The sequence below is a fragment of the Solanum stenotomum genome, chromosome 7 (genome assembly GCF_019186545.1).
Source record: "Solanum stenotomum isolate F172 chromosome 7, ASM1918654v1, whole genome shotgun sequence".
Classification (NCBI taxonomy): Eukaryota; Viridiplantae; Streptophyta; class Magnoliopsida; order Solanales; family Solanaceae; genus Solanum; species Solanum stenotomum.
Genome location: NC_064288.1, coordinates 56,927,013 through 56,948,463, shown reverse-complemented (window position 1 = coordinate 56,948,463; position 21,451 = coordinate 56,927,013). Strand labels below are relative to the sequence as shown.

General features: G+C 30.6%; 2 protein-coding genes, 1 non-coding gene and 1 pseudogene across 4 annotated transcripts; 3 read left to right on the top strand and 1 right to left on the bottom strand.

The window, feature by feature from the left end:
- The first annotated feature begins 453 nt into the window (after window positions 1-453).
- Window positions 454-2,498, top strand: LOC125870084 (F-box only protein 8-like; annotated as a pseudogene).
- Window positions 2,499-10,770: 8,272 nt separating this feature from the next.
- LOC125870716 (uncharacterized) lies at window positions 10,771-14,604 on the top strand. Of its 2 annotated transcripts, XM_049551216.1 has the most exons (6): window positions 10,771-11,087; window positions 11,595-11,673; window positions 12,449-12,627; window positions 13,265-13,325; window positions 14,023-14,080; window positions 14,384-14,604. In XM_049551216.1, exons 1-5 carry the CDS (start codon window positions 10,968-10,970, stop codon window positions 14,037-14,039), a joined length of 456 nt encoding a protein of 151 aa, XP_049407173.1. In that variant the 5' UTR covers window positions 10,771-10,967; the 3' UTR covers window positions 14,040-14,080; window positions 14,384-14,604. The 2 variants fall into 2 exon arrangements, with proteins under 2 accessions (XP_049407173.1, XP_049407172.1); XM_049551215.1 differs by lacking the exons at window positions 14,023-14,080; window positions 14,384-14,604 and having other exon boundaries at window positions 12,941-13,306.
- Window positions 14,605-17,321: 2,717 nt separating this feature from the next.
- On the top strand, window positions 17,322-17,393 carry TRNAP-AGG (transfer RNA proline (anticodon AGG)). Its single transcript has one exon. It is a non-coding gene; the product is annotated as a tRNA-Pro (tRNA).
- Window positions 17,394-17,623: 230 nt separating this feature from the next.
- On the bottom strand, window positions 17,624-21,076 carry LOC125870695 (rop guanine nucleotide exchange factor 7-like). The gene is made up of 7 exons (XM_049551192.1): window positions 20,373-21,076; window positions 19,910-20,026; window positions 19,641-19,795; window positions 19,391-19,465; window positions 19,019-19,309; window positions 18,576-18,926; window positions 17,624-18,438 (listed from the first exon to the last, which is right to left on the bottom strand). The coding sequence occupies exons 1-7, from the start codon at window positions 20,884-20,886 to the stop codon at window positions 17,962-17,964; spliced, it is 1,980 nt and encodes a 659-aa protein (XP_049407149.1). The 5' UTR covers window positions 20,887-21,076; the 3' UTR covers window positions 17,624-17,961.
- Between the last annotated feature and the right edge of the window lie 375 nt (window positions 21,077-21,451).

The window sequence follows — 21,451 nt, the reverse complement described above, 5'->3', positions numbered from 1 at the left end:
GCTATGTTGTATTGCAGCCTGAAGCTGTGTTAGAAAGAAATAAAGTCCTATTGTATGGTACTGTGAATTCAGGGTACTGTTACTTTACTTACACTCTGTTTGTTTGGATGGTTATTACATAATGTATCCTATTGTATGGTACTGTGAATACAACGTTTGGATAGATTATATCATTTTCTATTGTTACGTAATGTCACAACATCAACATTTGAATGATAAACCTACAAGAAAATAGGATACATGGTAGACCTACTATGAAAAGGTAAGGTAGGGTAAGGCCAAAATGAGACTTCCCATCGATATGATATAATAAAATTTTAAGTAACAATCAAACTATATATTGCATTTAAGCTAACAATACAATAAAATACACCGGGTATATATATGTGTGTGTGCCTGAAAGATTTAACATCTTCAACAAAAGAACTACTAAAACACTCCACTTGTCCTATCTAGGTCATGGGTATTCACTTCCCAGAGGAAATAATGATGGAGATCATCAACAGGTTACCTGTGTGGTCTCTTCTTCGGTTCAAATGTGTTTCAAAAATTTGGAAGGCATTGATTGTTGATCGTCACTTTAAGATGAAACATGACATTCATACCAAGCATGACCAAAATTCCCAAAAATTTCTTATGACCCAAATATGTACTCATAAGAAAGATGATGTCTTTAACTTCTATTGTTCTTCTTTATCGAGGGTTCAAGTGGTTCACTCGATAAACACATTTTGCTATGGAACCCTTCCACAAGAGAATCAATATTACTTCCGCATCCAAAATTTCCTTGTTATATTATCTAAACGGATTGGGGTATGATGCAACTAGTGATGACTATAAGATTCTTGCAGTTAACCTGAATGCAGGTGATGGTCACTATATTTCGTAACAATATTTCAATTGAAATTCTCGCTCTAAAAAGTGGATCCTGAAGAAGAATTGGCTATCCTACTGGTTTTAGAGATTGTGGTATGAATTATTTGGCATTTGTACATGGTGCATTTCATTGGCTTAGTAAATGGAGCATTTCAGGAGATTATACTATCATTTCATTCAATATTTCAAATGAGATGTGTGGAAAGATATCATTGTTGCAGCAAATGGTTAATAGATATATACTCCACCTTCCTCTTCATAGACCATAGTGTTTCAGTATTGAAAGGAATGCTTTACTTTTATCGTACATGTAATAATATTCTGGAGCCGGAGCACAAGGGCACTTTTAAGTTGTGGGTAATGAAAGAGTATGATATCAAAGAATCTTGGACTTAATTGATTACAATACAAGATACTAAACTTTTTCTTTTTTATAGGTTTATTATTCAAATTGTTGATGTGTAATATTATGTAAAGACAACAATACAATCTATTCAAACAGTATATAATTTATATTTATTAAAATAATATAATATAATTATATTGTGAAACAAAATGTAATAACCATCCGGACATAGTGGTAGTGTGAATGATTTGAATTTAGTGGCTTTCTGTCCGTTAACTCACTCCTTTATCCTCTATTAACAGAAGTACAAAAGTAAATTAGAAGGAAAATTAACACTCTAAACAAAATTATGTATGTGTAGGGTCTTCTAGTTATATGCACGGGCGAGAGCCAGCCGGTAGTTAGGGGTTCATCCGAACTTTCTTTCAATGAAAAATTATATTATTTATATATGATTAAAATTACTTTTATGTATATATAGTAGATGTTGAATCCCTTCAACTTATTTATGTGTTTGCTTCTCCATATTTTGAGTTTCCTTAATAAAAATTCCGACTCTGCCACGGTTCATATGAACATAAGAAAGTATAGAAACGTGTGGGGTGGGCTTAACTGTCGTGTTGTACACTTTATCTCTAGAAGTTCACATTACACTTTTCAAAGTAAAGGAAAATTGCCAAACATTCTAGATTTTAAAATGACTTTTGGCCAGAAAATTTGATCAGAATTTGGTCAGAATGGTAAAATAACATATTTCACACTATGTTATTTTACATTTTTGAACATTTTTACTCTTTTAACTTTAATATCTTTTAATTAAAAAATAAAAAATATATCAATTTATTTTTAAATAAAAAAGATATTATAGGTTTTTTAAATTTCTGGCCAAATTTTGGTCATTTAGTGTTACCTACGTATATAAATATATCCTTCTACTTTTACAATCATTACCATATAATAGGTTGTGTTTCCCAAGAAAAAAAAAACACAAATGTCATCAATTAAGGTTTACTTACTCTTGCTATCTCTTATTGTTATTAATTTTTCATTCCATGAAGAATCAAGATTTGGGCTTGCACATGTTGCAAGACCAATTTATGTACAACAACATAGTAATAAGTTATCTTCATCATCAGTAGAGCATTTGAAGATGTTTGAGACACTTGGAATGGTTTGCAAGTGTTGTGATGGTGCTAATTTTGGACAAGATTTGTGTAGTGCTACTTGGGATGGTTCTTGTTCTAATCTTAAGTGCTTTCCATGGAAATTCCAATGATTCTTTTGGATTACAATTTGGGTATGAATTATCATTCAAATTCATTCAATAGGATCTCTGTTAGCTACGAGCAAATCAACGACTGAATAATTAACTAGCATGTATGCATATGAATGCAAAATTAATTATGAAAAAGCTTTTCATTTTGTGGCCATGTACATGATATTTGACAACACGAATTAATTAGAATTGTATCAACTTATTATAAGTGGTGTACATGTTCTTTAACTACACAAGCTCAATTCCTTCTTATCAAGGTACCTTCGGAGGGCCTATGAATGTACTAAAAACTTTTTGTGAAGAATATAGGTCTTTATCCTTGTGTTATATTCGAAAGTAAGGTCAAACTGCTTTTTTTATATTTAACTCATGATATATAACACCCCACCCAGATAACCTAAGATAAATTTAACCAAAAAAAATAATTAAAATGCAGTTTTACTTTCAAATAGAAATTCAGTTAAAAGGATGGTAGAGTCTCATTATAAGATATGTCCTATTTATTGCTGATGAAAGAGTATACACCACCTAAATTTAAAATTACTCCAAGATAATAAATTAACTGATTCTTAGCTAGGAGATTTGAAAATTTCAAAATATTTTGGACTGCATCTTACTTAAATTTTGACCTATTTTAGTAAAAATCTCGATTTCACTTATACTTTACGTATATGTAGTCATACATTTTTAGAACAAACATCATGTATAACATCATTTCATTATAAGATTTTTTGCTATCATTTTTTTATGTTATATTATATATTCTATAACAATATTTTGTCATAATAATAAAAAAGTATTCAACGTTGTATATAATTTTTCAATTTTTATTTAAATATAAATAAGTCAACAGGGAGTGCCTTACAAAATTAATGGATCCGAAAAGGTCACGTAATACCTAATAATAATTGGTCCGAAATGAATATGTCATATTGAATATGTCTCCAACTAATTTCATTAAAGTTTTGGAATAAAATTCCTTCTGAATTTTGTTTTATTTCATAAAAAAAATACTCTATATCGTAAAAAGTATGCAAATTATGAAATTTATTACTTACTCCAGTCCAAAATAATTGATGTTTTAGTCTCTATAAGTTAATCCAAATTAAAATAAATTAACGTTTCACAAAATCGAGAAGGTATTATTCATTTTTGTAAATTTTCACTTGACACATATCTAATTTAATGTACAAATTTATGATGATTATGTCGACCTAAAAAGAAAAGAAAGTCATAGTACTCTTTATACTGCCTCCGTCTTATATCATTTGTTCATATTACTAAAAATATTTACTTCAGATACTTGTCAATTTGCAAAATCAAGATAGAATTAATTAAAATTATACCATTTTATCTTTAAAATTAATTTTTTTAAAAGTATACTATTGTAAAGTTTCAAAAAAGCTCCTCTGTTATAAATAAGACAAATAAATAGTGTACTAAAAAGAACTAAGGGGTAAATGAATAATTAAAAAACATCCTATTTATTTATGATTTCCAAGGAACATATAAAAAGGAAAAATTGAAAAATAATATAGGACAAAAGGAGTAATTTTTAGGAATAAATGATACTTTGATTTCATGCATGCAAGCCTAAATCATCAATTATTTTAGACAGGAGGAAGTAGAAAAACTCTCCAACATAATTAATTATGTATTGTAGTAGTATTTTTTATGAAATAAAGGAAAATTTCAACATGTACACTCTGTCTCTAGAAGCCCACATTTATACCTTGCACCCATTCAACTTCAAGAGTAATTAAAAGTTGACTTTAATCTTTTTTTTTTTTTTAAGAACTTGCATATATATGCCTATAAATGTGTCTTCTGCTTCTATAATCACAAAGTTTGAAAACAAGAAAAAAATATAACATGTCTACATTTAAGGTTTATAAGTTCTTGTTATCTCTTATGTTTATCAATTTTTCATTTCAAGAAGAATCAAGATTTGGTTTTGCATATGCTGCAAGACCAATTTCTATACAACAACAACATAGTAATAAGTTATCTTCATCAATAGAGTACTTGAAAGTGTTTGAGACACTTGGAATGGTTTGCAAGTGTTGTGATGATGTAGATTTTGGACAAGGAATAAATAGTGCTACTTGGGATGGTTCTTGCTCTAATCTTCATTGTTTTCCTTGGAAATTTCAATGATTTTTTTTTTATTTTGTGCATGTCAAATTGTCAATTGTACCATATTGGTAGAAGGAACGGATCGTTGTCTCCTTATATGGTCTTTGACAATCTTTTTCTTATAAATTAATTTTTGAGGTTAAATTAGGCGCAAGGCTCAAGGCTCAAGGCTCAAGGCTCAAGGCTCATTACTTTACTTGTTATATTGAGTCAGAACCATTTAAATTCTTTGTTTACTTAATTTTGGACCGAAGCTTCAAATGTCTAGGGTTTGAATACATATATAAGAGGTATTAAGAGTTCATATTGGTTGAGGAGATGAATTGTTAGTTTCTTATATGATTTTGAACCGTTCTTACTTCGTATTAAGCTAATTTTAAAGTTGAATTAGGTGCGAGATTCATTTTTCTTTCGAAGTGTACAAGAGGTTTTTGCTTAAGAGTATATATATTAAGTGGCTAAATTGACTGTTCTTTTTTGTTTTACACGAGACTTTCTTCTTCCATTCTTCATTCTTGCAACTTATTTATGTGGAAAGAAAAGGAAAAACGAAAAAAGAGAAAATTATAACTTATGTTTATTTATTTATATAATTTGAAAATAACATAATAAGCCTAAGTTATAATTTTCGTCTGGAATACAACATTGTACAAAACTCCAAAAAAAAATCACAATGTTTAAAAAATTCAATATGCAATAGTATATATCCATATACAAATATTATATGAAATTGTAAGAGGTGTTTATACACTCATATACATTACTATACAATATTTACAAAAACTAACTTCGTCTTCTTGTTTGAATTCAAGCATTATATATATTCATCCAAAACATCTTTTAAGAAACTACATCAAATCATCCTAAATTTCAGATACCCGATTTGTTGCAATAATAATTTTATATTTAATTATGTAACTTGACAAATACTTTTGAACGACCATTTTTAATAATGTTAACAACTAATATAAAACGGAGCTAGAGTGCTTATCGCACTGAGCTTTTGACTTGATTTAACTTCTATAAACTCATTATCATACGCAAGATTAGATAGCACAAGTTTGTTTGTTTTTTCCTCAAATAATTAAGAAATTAATTACGTAATAGTAGGGGTGTGCATTCGGTTTTTCGGTTTGGTTTTACACTATTCGGTTTGGATTTTCGGTTTTTGGTTTTGTAAAAGTGTAACCCAATCCGATCCAAAATAAATTTGGTTTGGTTTGGTTTTCCTCTATTCGGTTCGGCTTTTTTCGGTTTGGTTATTCGGTTATGTCAATAATTAATAACATTTATAACCAAAGTAATAATATTTAATCCCTTAAATATACTTTCTAATATAAATCATAAGTAAAACTTAAAACACAATACTTATAAGTATACCTATTATAGATGTAATTCAAACATAAAATATAAACGTAATCATCATGAAAGGCAATAACCAAAAAGGAACAAAAGTGGTTAACTCCAACTTAATTCTAAGCCTAAACATTATATATATATATAATTCGGTTTTTTTCGGTTTTTCGGTTTTTATTTTTAAAATCCAAAACCAAACCAAAAACCCAAACAAAGTAATTTATTAATCCAAAACCAATCCGAAAAACCAAAAAACCAATCCAAATAAAAATTCGGTTTGATTTGGTTTGGTTATTCGGTTTAATCCGAATAGTGCACACCCCTACGTAATAGAGTAACAAATTGTACTGGATTTGAATTATTCTCAACTGCTACAAAGCATGAAAAAGTCCTTTCCTCCATAATAAATTAATGACAACAACTTATTGTTATATAGTTATAGACCACTAATAATTTTCTTCTATACTGTATTATTAATGAGGAGTTTAGTGGTTCAATTTTTTAAAAAAGACAAGTCAACAGGATGTGTCATTCCAAATTAATGGTTTCTAAATGTTCGATTAAAATTTCTGTTACAGATATTTTAAACTACTTATAAGTTGTTTACTTGATTGCAAATTGTCTAATTATTAACGATAAGAGTGTATATTATACTTGGATTGTGTTTTGGATAAAAAAAACACTTTGGGCCGGATGTATGCTGCAGACTGGCCCAAGTGAGTTTAGATAATTGGGCCAGACTTGTTATGGTCCATTTAAACGAACTCAAAGACTTGGCCTTTTTCTTTGGATCTCAAAGACTTCTCGCTCGTCTCTCTTCCTAATCTCTTTCTTCGGTAGAATAATGAGAATGATTTGTTGTCGAATAGAAGAGTTCGTTGGCAGTAATAATTAGAACGATTTGTTATCGAATATAAAAATTACCTGATACTTGTTGTTCATGAAAAATAATAGAAATTTCATAAAACTAATCGACGTGTACGAAAGTTGATCCAGACAACTTAGTCGAAAGGGGGATGGGGATGGTAAATGAAAAGAATAGTGATTTAACATGTGGCAAAATCTTGGACACATGTAGATCATGCGTGGATCCTTGGTTGATGTGCTTTTATTCAATCAAAATACTATAAAATAATACAAAAACATTTTGCCAATGAAACGTAATCTTCAAACGTAGGATCCACTTTGTCATCTTCAAGCTTCTTGTCGGCTTATCCATTTAGTAGGACCCTTCATATTATCTCAGAATCTTTGACCCTTTTTCCTGTCATAAATATATAAAGAGACCATAAAAAAACACCCCTTTAGAGTAAATTATTAATTTTATTGAGTCTTAAAAATATTCATTTACTTTAAATACAACTTCGATATACAATATGACATAACAAATAGTTTTAAATTCTTGTAAGAGTATGAGGTTCTTAATAAAAATCAAAAGAATGTTTAAAACACTCGTAAATTTGATGAAAATTTAGTGATATTTCAGTTAGTAAATTTAGGGATGTTTTTGATACTTTGTATAAATAAATAAATATATAAAGGTATCATTTATTATACTTTCTATTTTGAGTACGTAAATTTTGTTTTCATTGTCAAGTTTGTATTCAAATTTGCATTCTCTACTGACTTTTGGAAGTATTCGTTTGTGTAACGTATCAAAAATCCTCAGAAACAGATGAATCGTTACGTTGTCAATTTTGTTGGATGTTGGAGCGGTTATATATGTTTACCGGTAAAATGGTATAGTTAAATTTATAGAAGTGATTTAAGGAAGGATGAGCTATTTATAGAGAAAAAAATAAATTGGAAATAACTTGTGTTGGGGTTCGTCTCGCTATTAGTTTTTTGAGAGAAGTATTGAACAGACTCGTAAATTTGATGTAAATTATTAGTTTTATTCTTAAACTATTGATAGTTTTAAAGACACTTATCTATAATTGAATGTAAATACACTTTCGATCTTGCAATATGATTGAAATACATCCGTAAATTCTCATCAAGTTTAGAGAAATTCTATTAATTTTTTTATTAGGTCATTAACTCTTTAATTGCATATTTACTCATTTTAATTTTCAGCTTTAATTACATTTTCACTGACGCCTTTCTTTTACTATTAAAAAATTGGGGGAGAATAAGCACTCTCAGTCAACTCAAAATTTTATTCTCGAAAATAAGAGGAATGTTTATTTATGAAAATCTGGACAAAATTTCTTTAACTTTAAATTATGATTGTAATTTCAAATTTCTAAAAAATTAGAACTAGAAATTTCAATGTTGTGATTCTAAATTTTTTAAAATATATACTTTGACTTATAAGCTTATAATTTTTTTTAAAAGGAAGACTCGTAATTTTTCTTTCTAAAAAACTTATATATGCTCAATGTAAAAAGATTGTTCATATCACATTAGAAAATTTTATTAAAGAAAGTTAGTTATTATTAATGTTGATTTATTAGATCTCAGCGATCTTTTAGAAAATTATGTGTATTTAAATATTTGTAATGACATGTGTTGGTGTAATATATCATAAATATATTAAAATACAGTTGAAAATGAAATAAACAAAAAATGAATAAATTATCATTCAAGCTGAGACGTAGATATCTCGCTCTCTTTATCAAAATTCAAGTCCAATGCGGTATAATTTACACCAATCTAACAATATCACTCTTGACTTGTCTCCTCCATGATACAATAACCCAACAACCTCGTACAAGTCAAGTAATTCCGAGTTAATTGAAAAGCCCAAATATTCACATAAGAACATCTTTCTTTAACATATATATAATTACTCTATTTTATATAATAAATTAGTTAAAGACTTAAAATATTATTATTTATCTTAATTCTCTCTTTCACTACACTAACTTCAATATAAACACAATATAGCACTTGTCATCTTTTCTTACACGCTTTCTCTTGTCTATCTCTTATGTACACAACACAAAGTAATTTACCCATTTTTAAAAATGATTTTCTCAAATTATAAAATCATCATATTTATTAAAAAAAATACTTACTTAAAAAATCTTAATTACATATCCACACAACTTCTATATCCATGAATTCTCAGTCAAAGAGACAATATCCTTAATTTTAAAAATGAAACCTCATGCAGAAATGAAGCGGCTACCCTATAGTAGCAGTTCATTGAGGCTCGACAGACCTGGGCTAAGGAGATGATCTGGGTAAACCCCCTTTTTTGGTGAGGTAAGGCACCTCTCACTTTCTGCTAGAGCAAAAATGAAAGAAATCGTGTATGTAATCCGCCCTCAAAGAGAGCTCAGCGATTCATATAATCAAACAACCAATCAATAAAAAACTAAAATCTTCAATAAAAGCTAATTTTGTTGTTGACTTGGTAAAGAAAAAAAAACAATATCCAAATCTAGGAAAAGATAATCCAATTTCAGTTCCACTGTTTAAATCTAAATGGGGGTAATTCTATTTTGTTTCATATTTGCAATATGACAAGTTGATGATAAGTTGTACATTACATAACGATCGATCATATCAACATGTGAACAAATATGATTATGTATCAAAAAAATGTGGCGCAGTCAATAAGATTGTTTTTAATCTTAATCAAAAAATTTAAGTTTGAATTTTAAATATAAAATTTTTTTTCATATAAGAGTTAAAACACGTAATAAAGTTCTACTCGAAACATTTTGAGAGAAAAATAAAAATAAAACTGTTATATATCAAGGATTAAACCTCTGCATCTTGAGAAGATTTTACAATAAAATCAGATGAATAGACATTGTACTTAATCTTGGAGTTTACCTCATTCACCGACAAAAAGTAAAATTAATTTTTTTTTAATAAAAAAAAAAATAGGGGTACAATTGAAAATAAATAATTCCCTCAATACCTCCTAACTACAGCGAGTTTGAAATTTGAGTTTTGAAAATAAAATCGATTATTTTTGCAACAAAAATACTAAATTGTACCTTTTTAGTTGAATGTTGAGTTGTTTACTATAGAAATTATGAAATCAATTTTTATTTAATATTTTTTTAATCATATTTTAGAAACTCTAAGCTAGTAAGATTATCCTGAAATAAATATTAATATTTTTTTTCGGTTGTTCTTTTTAATATGATACATGTCTCACGTCTTTTTCCCACCAACTAAATAATAGAACAATCAATTAATTAAAGTCAGTCATAACTTCCATACACTGTACGTATACACAATTTTTATTTTATTTTTGTAATGTTGCTAAGAGCACAAGATGGATAATGAAGAAGAAAACTCACTTTTTGTTGCTTGATCCGATAATATAAAATGATAAATCGAGTGTGATGATTTGTCATGCCATTTATTTAAGTACTATATTATTTCGTTTATTTTGATTTTTATATAATTTTAAAAAAATAATGATTGATATTAATATTTTATTAATTATCATATTCATATTAATTGATACAGGAAGAAAAAAATTATTCATTTATTAAAATTGACAAATAAAAATGAAAATTTATTTCTAAAAATATAAACAAATAGTAATAATTAGTAAAAGAAAGTATTTGACATATATTTTATCATGTAGAGGTTTTATATAAATAATTTTTACATAATAAACAGTCATTATAATACAAATATGTCTATAACATAAAACTCTTTCATTCTTTTATATTTCGTGTCACCCAAATTATATTACATAAATTATAATATATAGATTATTTAATTACTTTTTCTTTTCTTATTACTACAATTAAAATTTAAAAATTAAAATTGCGTCACTCATCTTTTCACGTCTCTCTCTCTCTCTTCCTTTATTCTTTCCCTTTTTCCTCTGTTTTTTTTTTCTGGAGAAATTAAAAAGCTGTGGGCCTTTTACGTTTTAACTGATCCTATTTTTTGTGCTTTTTCCTATAAAAACTCACTTGAATCTCCTCAAATTTCAACCAAAGTTTTTTATTTTATTTTATTTTGTTGTTGATAGAAGAAAAAAAAAATTAAAAAAAAAAAATGGAAGGAACAAAAAAAACTAGCAGCTGTTCATTTACTTCTGATCTTTTTGGTTCTAAAGAAACTTCTGCTTCTTCATCTTCTTCAATTTTTGGTTCCATTTTCCCTCCTCCTTCCAAGGTATCATTCTTTTTTTTCTAATGAAATTTTATAATTTTTGTAATGAATAATGGTATTTTATGATTTTTTTTGTTCTTTTCATATATTTGTAACATTTGATTGTTGTTTAAGGAGAAAAAAAAAGGATTTTTTCCTTCAAGTTTATATTTTTCTTGATATTTTGTTGTTTTAGGTTAAAAAAATTGGGGAAAAAAATATAATAAAAAAGGTGAAAAGAGTGGGGCGTTGAGAATATTGTTTTCTTGATTCCCTTTAAGAATTGTGGAATTTTAGCTTAAATTTTGAATTTTGAGTTTTTTTTTTTTTTGTGATAGAATCTTTTTTAGACAAGAATAGAATAGAATAGGAAAAGCAGAAGTTGCTATATTCTGTTTGGTTTGTACTATTAATTTTAGTGATGCTGTCTTTTTGAGAAAAGGTAATGCTAAACTTAAATAGAATGTTCTTTCCTAGTATTTTGGATGTTATATTGGCTATGATCTCATAATTCTTTTCGTCGTGTTTAAGGGACATGGATCGATGAATTCGGAGCAATTGAAGCATGATCCTGTGATTCAGGAGAGAAATGCTAAAGGTGGAGACTCAGGTTAGTGGAGTTAATAGCTTTGGACCTGATAGAACGTGACTTTCTGAGATAATAACTATAAGTTGAGTGATCATATGAGTAATTAGCTTCGATCACTTGTATATTGTAGTATATAATGGAAATGATTAAAGTATGTATATTGAAGAAACGTGACTTTCTGAGATAATAACTATTAGTTGAGTGATCATATGAGTAATTAGCCTCAATCGCTTGTATATTGTAGTATATAATGGAAATGATTAAAGTAGGTATATTTGTTCACGATTTGTAAAATATTCAGCCAGAGCTCCTCGTGTATTAAGAGTAAGGTATTGTAATGTAGCTGGGGAACCCTCATTAGGTAATTCCTTAAGAACACAACGAAAATGTTACCAGATTTTGTATTGTGGTTAGTCTATAGTAGAATTGAAGAAGATCAACTCTTATTCCTAATCACAATCTAATAATCTATGGTGCTCGGACTCGCCAATAGTGTTGTTGCATACTCCACAAAGGCACTATTTCTGGAGTTGCCGACATGCGAAATTTTTGAAGAGTCCGAGCAAGATTAGATTTAATTTATGTAAATTGCATAAATATAAGCTTTCCACTTGTGGTGAGAGTAGTCTCTTTGAAATTATGCTTTAATGGCTAGTTCCATTTCTTTTAGTGAAGGATATATACAATGAATTCCTCTGAATATCGAAATATTTGTTTATTTGACATTTTTCTTGTATATTTCATACCCAAAAAAACGTGAATTTCAACCTGCTTTATTTCCACTTCCGTTTTGCAGGAAGTACTCCTACTAGCAATGAAGCTTCCAGCCAGCAGGCTGGACAAAACAAGCAGCCGAGTTCATTTTATCAGAACGAAAAAGTACAGCCATGCCATCTTAGCTCATCGTTATACTATGGGGGTCAAGATGTCTATTCATTTCCCCAAAATAATAATCAGAGCTCTACATACACAACTGTGAGTACATATTCTCGCGTATTAAAAGTAAAAGACAAAATTGCATGGTATTGAGATCTATTGGTGCAACGCTTCTATGTTTACTAATGGTTCCATTGTTAATGATCTTTTGCTCCTTGCAAGATGATGTAGTTTTTATTAGAACATTTAAGTGTCTGTATATTGTTAAATTGCATGGCAGAAGTATCTGAATTCGGAATTTAGAGTCTGTGGGTTCATAGTGATTATGTTAAATTATGTACATGTATATGTACTACATATTCACTATCTTTAATTTTGTGTATATGCACGAACACATGGTTCAAACCAAAAGAACGTCAAGGAGGCCTGGATTTTAGGTTGTTTGATCTGCCAGTGGAAGTATTTGAGACAGATATTGATTGGATTATTTTTGCAAGAACGTCGAGGAAGCCTGGATTTTAGATGCGGAAGCTGTCATTGAAGAAATAGATGATCGGTTTTTGCTCCCTACCGATATGAGGGAGACTTGTAATTCATTGTTTATATCCCATTTTAATTAGAGTTATAAGGCAGAGTCAATTAGGCAAGGATTAGAACCATCACCTGTGTTCTTAAGGTCATTTGCTTATTCTTATGTTTCTAATTGTCTTCCTCTTTGATTTCGAATTGAGCGCAGTTCAACAAAGATAATGGAGAAGATGATTCTGGCAGTGCGTCTCGAGGAAACTGGTGGCAAGGTGTGTAGTTTTGATTTTTCTTTTTTTATAACAGAGAAATTTCAAAGGGTGTTTTGATGCACAGTTCGAAACTCGGTGGATAATAGGCGCTTGTCTGCCTTTTTTCACTCAAACATAACTTTTGTCCGTGTAGAGTTAGAACTCATGACGCACGCCTAATGTTCTTATCCGCGTATGATGAATCTTGTAAAGATGGATCTTGGGCCTAACTCAACCTCAAATTTTTTACTCAAACATAACTTTTGTCCGTGTAGAGTTCGAATTCATGACGCACGCCTAATGTTCTTATCCGCGTATGATGAATATTGTAAAGATGGATCTTTGGCTTAACTCAACCTCAAAAGCTAGATTATGAAGGGAGGATTGTCCAAGTCCATATAAGGAGACCAAATTTCCATCCCTTTTCCGATGTGGGAATTCTTAACACTCCCCGCACGCCCAGACCTCGTTAACTAGAACATGGACACTATAATATGGGGGCCAACATCGGTGAACAAAGAAATTGGGATGAGTCTGGCTCTGATACCATGTAAAGATGGATCTTGGGCCTAACTCAATCTCAAAAGCTAGCTTATGAAGGGAGGATTGTCCAAGTTCATATAAGAAGATCAAATTCTCATCCCTTTTTCGATGTGGGAATTCTTAATAAATCTCATTCTTATTATTTATTAACAATACATGGTTTTTTATTTTGCAGGGTCTCTTTACTACTAGAGCTCACCACCAATGACATGGATGTTACATTTTCTCAAAAGGTATAATACAAAAGACTTGGTTATGTTTATCTTATTCTTGATAAAAGTTCCTTTGGTTTTTGCTATCTCTGGTTAATAAAAGACCAGTCTGGTGCACAAAGCATCCTGCGTTCGCAATTGCTTACCTAATTTTTAAGTCTTGTAGGCATTTGCTTTTTGATTCTAATCTTACCATAAATTCCATGCAACTTTTATTTTATTTATGCTTGAAACATACTACTAATATTGATTAATCTTCTTTTCATTTTGCACCTATTATGTTATATGTTCTTTTTGTTGAATTTTTTCTGTGTCTTGTGGCAGGAAGTTAAATATATAGAGAAGCAGTTATCTACCTCAATATTAAAGATGGATGATTACTAGTAATTAGCCAAAGAGACCAGTAGTTGGTTGAACACTACAGATTATAATTATAATAATATTAGTATATGTAATTGGTAGTTAATTAGTCTTTTTCTGTTACATGTAAAGGATTATAGACCTTATGCACTTCGCTTTATAATGTAAAGACAATGTTTAGGAACTAGCTTACAACTTTGTGCCTATCGACTTTTTTTGTTTGGGTAAAAGAGCTTCTTTACTCCTTTAAATTTGCCTCAATGTTAATTGCAAACAACAACAATATGTTCAGTGTAATTTCGCAAGTGAAATTTAGGTGTAATTGACTTGGAGCGCATCGATGTATCTTCACTTGTATGGCTGTATTGTCTCACCCCGTTTCCCTTATCTTGTCCACAATGGAGGTTGTCACCTTCATGTCCTAAGTAGCTTCATTCTTAACCCTAACACTTTTAGTATGCCTACATATTCATCTCATTTTTAATTTTGTTACTCTTTATCTTCTAGACGTGTACGTAGTTCTTGAACATACGTGGTTTGACCACAATTTATAAAATTCACCTTTAAGGTTTGGTGGTACATTCTTATTACACAAGACACTAGCTTGAAGTTTTTATTTCAACCACTCATTTTACACCGTACAATAGCATCATTAATCTCCACCACTCATTTTACGCCGTACAATAGCATCATTAATCTCCACCACTCATTTTACACCGTACAATAGCATCATTAATCTCCTCATTTTCTTGGATTATTGACCCCACATATTTATACTTTTTTTTTAAGATGACTTGTGTATCATCCTTATGTCAACATTTGTCACGTGAATTACATCACTGAACTTGCACTTCATGTATTCTATCTTAATCTAACTCAATTTGTACCCTTTAGACTCAAAGGTCTGTTTCCAAGTTTTTTGCATATTATTAACTCTGTTGTGTCTCATCTCAAAACTATTTGATGCAAACAACATACACAATGACACCTCAATACAAATAAAAATAGGCTAAGAGTGATTTCCAATACAACCCTATCATTACTGAAAATTGACCAGAATCTTCTTCCACTGTCCTCACTATGATCTTGACTAATGACGAGGAATACTTACTTTTCCATGAGATTCACTTTCGTTAAAGGTGGTTTCATTTTCAAGGTTTGAAGCAGAGACTTTTATTTAAAGATGAATATACACTTACCATTTAGAATAATATTTATAGTGACGATAAAAAAGACTTGTTCCTCACTAAAAACGACTTCATTATCAGAAATGAAAATTGAGATTCATAAATATAATACTTATCATCCCATTATTACTATTTTAAAAAGACACATTATTAACCAAAGACAATTTCTTTTCCTGAATTTAAAGACCTCTTATATGAATATAAAAGAATATTACAATGAAAATGACTTGGTTAATTAGAACATTTGGATGTAACTATTTGTCCTCCTTCTATGGTTATTATTCAAGATCAACATTATCTCTAGATATTTTATTCTAGAAGTTGTCTTTTGATAATACCAATGTTTATTTCTTTTTTTTTGGTTCATTGTCCAATCAAAACTTAAACTAGTTGTGTAGATAAAGAACTCTTGGTTGTCAAATACACACAATTAATATTTCTGTTGGAATCATATGCTTTCAATAATTTTCTTATCCATTTTATTTTTGTCCACCGACTAACCGTCTAGAACTGACTTATCTTTAAATAACTTTGACTGAATTGTTCCATATCCCAACTATGTTTTATTTTTTTTGGACAAAGACAGGTTAATATGAGGATGAAAATGAAGTTCAATCAATGCTACTTATTATAATTGATAAAGATATATGTATATGTGTCGATATACTAACATAGTAACATGTCTCTTTTTTTTTTTTTATTGTGATATGATATAATAATTTTTATTTTATTTTTTTGGACAAAGACAGGTTAATATGAGGATGAAAATGAAGTTCTATCAATGCTACTTATTATAATTGATAAAAATATATGTATATGTGTCGATATACTAACATAGTAACATGTCTTTTTTTTTTTTATTGTGATATGATATAATAATTTTTTATACTTTTTTTTTCTTTTTATAAGAAATTTTTGTTTTTACACACAAAAATCTGAAAAAGGTCATTTGATTCAATATCGATAAAATGATAAAAATAAATATGCCGTTTCCGGGAATCAAACTCTAAAATGAAAAAAATAAATATGTCGTTGCGGGGGATCAAACCCGGGTCACCCGGGTGACAGGCGGGAATACTTACTACTGTACTACAACGATTTATTGGTTTAATGGCTCCGTGATTTGAGTATATAATAACAATTAAAGAATACGAACATAAAATCACACTCGAGCACCTTAAAGATTCAGTGCTTCAAGTTATAAAAATTAAATCTTTAAAGAAAGAAAATCAGAAACAGTCTCTTTATCTTTTTAAAATAATGATAAAATTGCGTACACATTAATCTTTTCAGATCCCAAATACAAAATTATACAGGTATATTGTTGTTGTTAAATCTAAGCACATCTAAAAGGACTAATGCCATTGCGTTTTGAAGCCGTTGGGTGAGATAAAAACATCTTATTTCCAAATTCCTAGCACATGCATGCAACAGCCAAGGCCAAGATGAACGTTTTTTTTAGTGTAAATACTCCGTCGTTTCATATTATTTGGCTCATGTTGACTTGACACATTTGTTAAGAAAACTTTAATCAGAAGTGTACTTACTAAACTAACTTTATTAATTATGTTTTGATAGTCTAAATTTGACTATTACTACTTTATGTAGTTATTTAATACTAATGGTAGAATGAAAAAATATATATACTAAAATTCTATCGATTTCATAAATTAAACAAGTAAACATAATAGTAAATTTAGTTTTATAACCAATCTGGGCATTTGGTCTAGTGGTATGATTCTCGCTTAGGGTGCGAGAGGTCCCGAGTTCAATTCTCGGAATGCCCCAACTAATAATTTGTAGCATTTTTTTTTGCTTCACAGCAAACTATTCATTTAGGTAGCACACTAATAATTTGTAATACACACAATGTGTCATGCTAGCTGTCAAAATGACATAGCGGAACATGACATGAGGTGTCTAAAATGAACATCGGTTGTCTAAGTGAAACTTGATGCCAACTTTAGGAGGCCACCGATGGGTTTGACCAACTTTTTTTGTACAAAATGCTGAAACAGAAGCAATCTTTAGTACTAGCATTACTGGAAATAAAAATACATTTAGGTAGCAGTAGCACTGGCTGATAAATATACATGGTAACGGGGACGATCAATATAGTTTTATACATTGTAATGTTAATCACTGTCATCACATTTTAAGCCTGTAAAAAAGATAACAAAACTACACAACAGAAGAAATGTTGCCAGGATAGAGAATATTAATGTTGTATCATAAAGAAATCGCTCAATGAACATTTTAAATAACGTAATATTGAACCTATATCACACTAGAGGTACCCTTTTCTATATCATCAGTGACAATATGTTCGAAGGAGCTAACTTTATCCATAAAAACTTATGCTTCTCTGAGTAAGTCATGTGTGGATGGACTTACAATTTCTCTTGAACATTCAGAGGAGGAGCCTACCGATGCTGTTGCTGAATCTGATCTCTTAATCTTATTGCTGATGTCCTTCCCATTCGAATCAACGATCCAATAATCAGTTAACATCTTTTTCACGCCAAAACCAAACTGAGAAGTCTTGTTGTTGTCAAGGAATTGTGATCTGTCTCCTTTTGCTGGACTAATATGCTGGGAAGATGAGATTGGTGTCGTGAAAGGAGCTTTGATCTGACTACCCGAGACGTGTATTGAGATTGGAGTTCCAATGGTTTTATGAGAAATGATGCCTACTTTGGAGATTGGAACAAATTGGTCTGAGAGCTTTGTTAAGTTATCCACGTAAATAAGATCATCGATACGAGCAACAATATTGAATGCCAGGCTCTCAAGAACTCTTGAGTAGCTCTCCAGGATTGATTTGCCAACATCCTAAGAACATCATTGAACAACAATTGTCAAACTTGAGTTTGCTAAACGAGACAATAGTAGTAGTACTGATGTATTATAACTATAATTGGTCGAGAGAGAAAAATGACAATAAACGTTGAGTTGATTCAAGTGAAAACCTTGTTATGTTGGATCTTGCTCATGTCTAAGGTGGTCTGAGGAAGACCAGGAAACCGTTGTCTTAAGCAAAGCAAAAGGCTTTCAGCTCTATCTGCAAGCAGGTCCCTCTTATCAACATCAATCATCAAATCTTTAACCATTTCCCATGAGGACTTTGAATTGGATCGGAGGAGACTGGATTTTGCCTGAGTTCTTCTGCGCCACACGTAAATTGAGGCCTCTACTCGGTTTGCTATTTCTAATGCTTGATGCTCAGACGACAAATCAAGGCAGTCGAGCAAACATTCAGGTGAAAATTGATCTGAGGTGATATATCGGTGGATAAGATCACCTAAGCTAGCTTTTCCGTTCTGCAGGGGGATAAAATCCAATGCCAAATCAGCAACAATCTGATGGTTTTAGTTGCATAAGCGTAAGAGTCAATATCTCAATGAAATGGTACCTTAGGAAGATTCTCAACATATGATTCAGGCACCTCCATATCAGCTAAGGTGTTGCTGTTAATTGCCATTACAGCTTTCAAGATTTGGTTTGTGCAGTCGCGTTTGTGCTGCAACTGCTTTTTTGCATTTTCGCTAAGACCATCAATGGGAACTCTAGGAACAGGAAGCCACCACTTCTCCTCTTGACGAGGGAGAGGATTCCGAAATGAGGACGATCCATCAGCTTCTTCAGCTAAGAGCCCCTGATCGACATACCAGAATTCTGTTTTACTAAAACTGTCCAAAATCTCCTGTAAAAGAGGCAGAATATTCAGCTTATATCATTCAGCAGTTACAATTGAAATCTCAAGGAAAAAGGACGTGTATCTTACAAGAAGCATATTATCTAGTTTTCGGAGTGCTGGAAGGTTGGCATAAAGATCCAACCGCGGCCTAGAAGTCATTACCTATAATAAAATATAGAAAGGACAAATGAACACAAAAGTAACATTGAAAGAATTGTCACTCATACCTAAATATATACACAGGCTTTCTCAGCTTTTGCATTAATGCCCAAATCACATTTACTCGCAACAAATCAAGTGTTTTTCCAAGTTCCAAATGTTCGATAAACATATTTACCTCAAGCTTAGTGCCATCAGGAAATGTCTGCCAAGAGGGTGTCAATTCTACAATGTAATCACTAACACAAAGAAGCCACTCCATTTCTCTCCTCCACATTAACCTCTTCTCTGTAGGTAAAGGTTCCAATCTCCAAATTTGTCCAAAAAGTGTAGCTAAGGGCATAAAAGAAAAAAATAGGAGACACAAAGCACATCTTTACAATTAGTAAAACAAAAACACCAAAACAAACCAACCCCATCAATCATCAAATAACTAGCAAAACATACCACATAAATTAGTTATAGCATTTGAAATTACAAGTGCTGTGCAAACTCCATTTCCACAACCAGACATGTCTTCACCTAGCAGCAACTTTGAAAATCTTTCCTTCATCATCTCAACCTCTACAGAAACCGCAAAAGTTCAAACCAAACAATCTAATTTTCCAACGATACAACAACAACAACATAGTCTAGTCCCACAAAGTGGTATCTGAGGAGGATAGAGCGTACGCAGAACTTACCTTTACCTCAAAGATAGAGAGACTGTTTTCAATAAACCTTTGGCTCAAGGAGAAACAGTCCAATAAGTACACTAAATACAATAAACAACATATAGTAGCAGAACAGTATTACAACGAATAATACTATAGTCAAAGTACACGAAACAACAGATAGTAACATAAATCGAAGGACAAGTAATACTATGACTACTAATGTGGATGAACAGCAAGACAATTCTGCAACATACCTGATAAACAAGACCCTTGTTTCTCCAACTTCCTTTTATCCACATGGGGTTTCTCCACTTCTTCAGAACTGGCATTCTTCTGAACATGCCAAACAATTGAAGGGGGTGAATATGAATCCTCAGAGCTACTATGTTCTTCATCATTCACAGTTCCTTCAGAAACCAAGAAATCAGAACTTAAACTACTTTCTATACCCTCCTCCTCATACACAAAAGACTCAATTTTTATGTCATTCTCCTCACAAAACTCAACTTTCCCTTCTGCCCCATCACTCTTCTCAGTCAAAACCTCCATTTTATCATCAAGAAAAGCTGAGTTTTCCACTACAACCCCATCAAAATCAAATCTTTTACTACCAAACCCTTTTGATTTTTGATACAGATTCTTGATAGATTTGCAGACCTGGAATTTGAATACAGAAAAAAGGGTACAATTCTTGGAATTTGTACAAGTGTTTATAGGAATAAAATGCTTGAGCTGTGGCTGAAATTGTAAAGGAACCCCTTTTTCCATAAGATTTCAATTTGAAACATTCTTAAAATTGAAAAAAATTCATACAAAAAATCAAGAAAAAAAATATAACAATGATGCAAATTATATAAGAGGCGCCTCTGTTACACTCGTTAGGCGTTTGCTTAAACAAGAGCTCTTTAATAATTACTGCTTACTACATTGGTGTAATACAAAAATACATTCAATATTTTGAGCTCCTTTTATGTGACATTATTAAAGGGATTGTTGGAATCGTGTACTTGACGGATCAATTTATAATTTGTACAATATGTTTTTTTTTCTTTATAATTTTTTTATATATATGATAAAGAATAAGTTGATTTTAAATATAAGAGAAAGGAATAACTTTTACTAAGATTCGAACTTATTTTGTTTCGGTAGATATTAAGACGATTTTTTTTTGTGTTAGAGTTACAATTGTTTTAATAGGAGTAATTGTATTGGATAGGTTGTCTCTATGTGTCGAAATGAGAGAACTTAAATAATCGGTAAAGAAAGAGTTTCAGTTAAGATTCTGACTTGTTTGAAAATTAGATTTTTTGTTTCTGCATGCAGACGTTAAAAT

Coding starts and splice junctions, on each gene's coding strand:
- LOC125870695 (XM_049551192.1), bottom strand. CDS start 20,886: ATGGAAAAAGGGGTTCCTTTACAATTTCAGCCACAGCTCAAGCATTTT. Junction 19,466..19,640: donor CTGATGGCACTAAGCTTGAG/GTAAATATGTTT, acceptor ATTTTATTATAG/GTAATGACTTCTAGGCCGCG. Junction 18,927..19,018: donor ATGTTGAGAATCTTCCTAAG/GTACCATTTCAT, acceptor ATCCCCCTGCAG/AACGGAAAAGCTAGCTTAGG.
- LOC125870716 (XM_049551215.1), top strand. CDS start 10,968: ATGGAAGGAACAAAAAAAACTAGCAGCTGTTCATTTACTTCTGATCTT. Junction 11,674..12,448: donor TGCTAAAGGTGGAGACTCAG/GTTAGTGGAGTT, acceptor TCCGTTTTGCAG/GAAGTACTCCTACTAGCAAT. Junction 12,628..12,940: donor AGAGCTCTACATACACAACT/GTGAGTACATAT, acceptor TCAAACCAAAAG/AACGTCAAGGAGGCCTGGAT.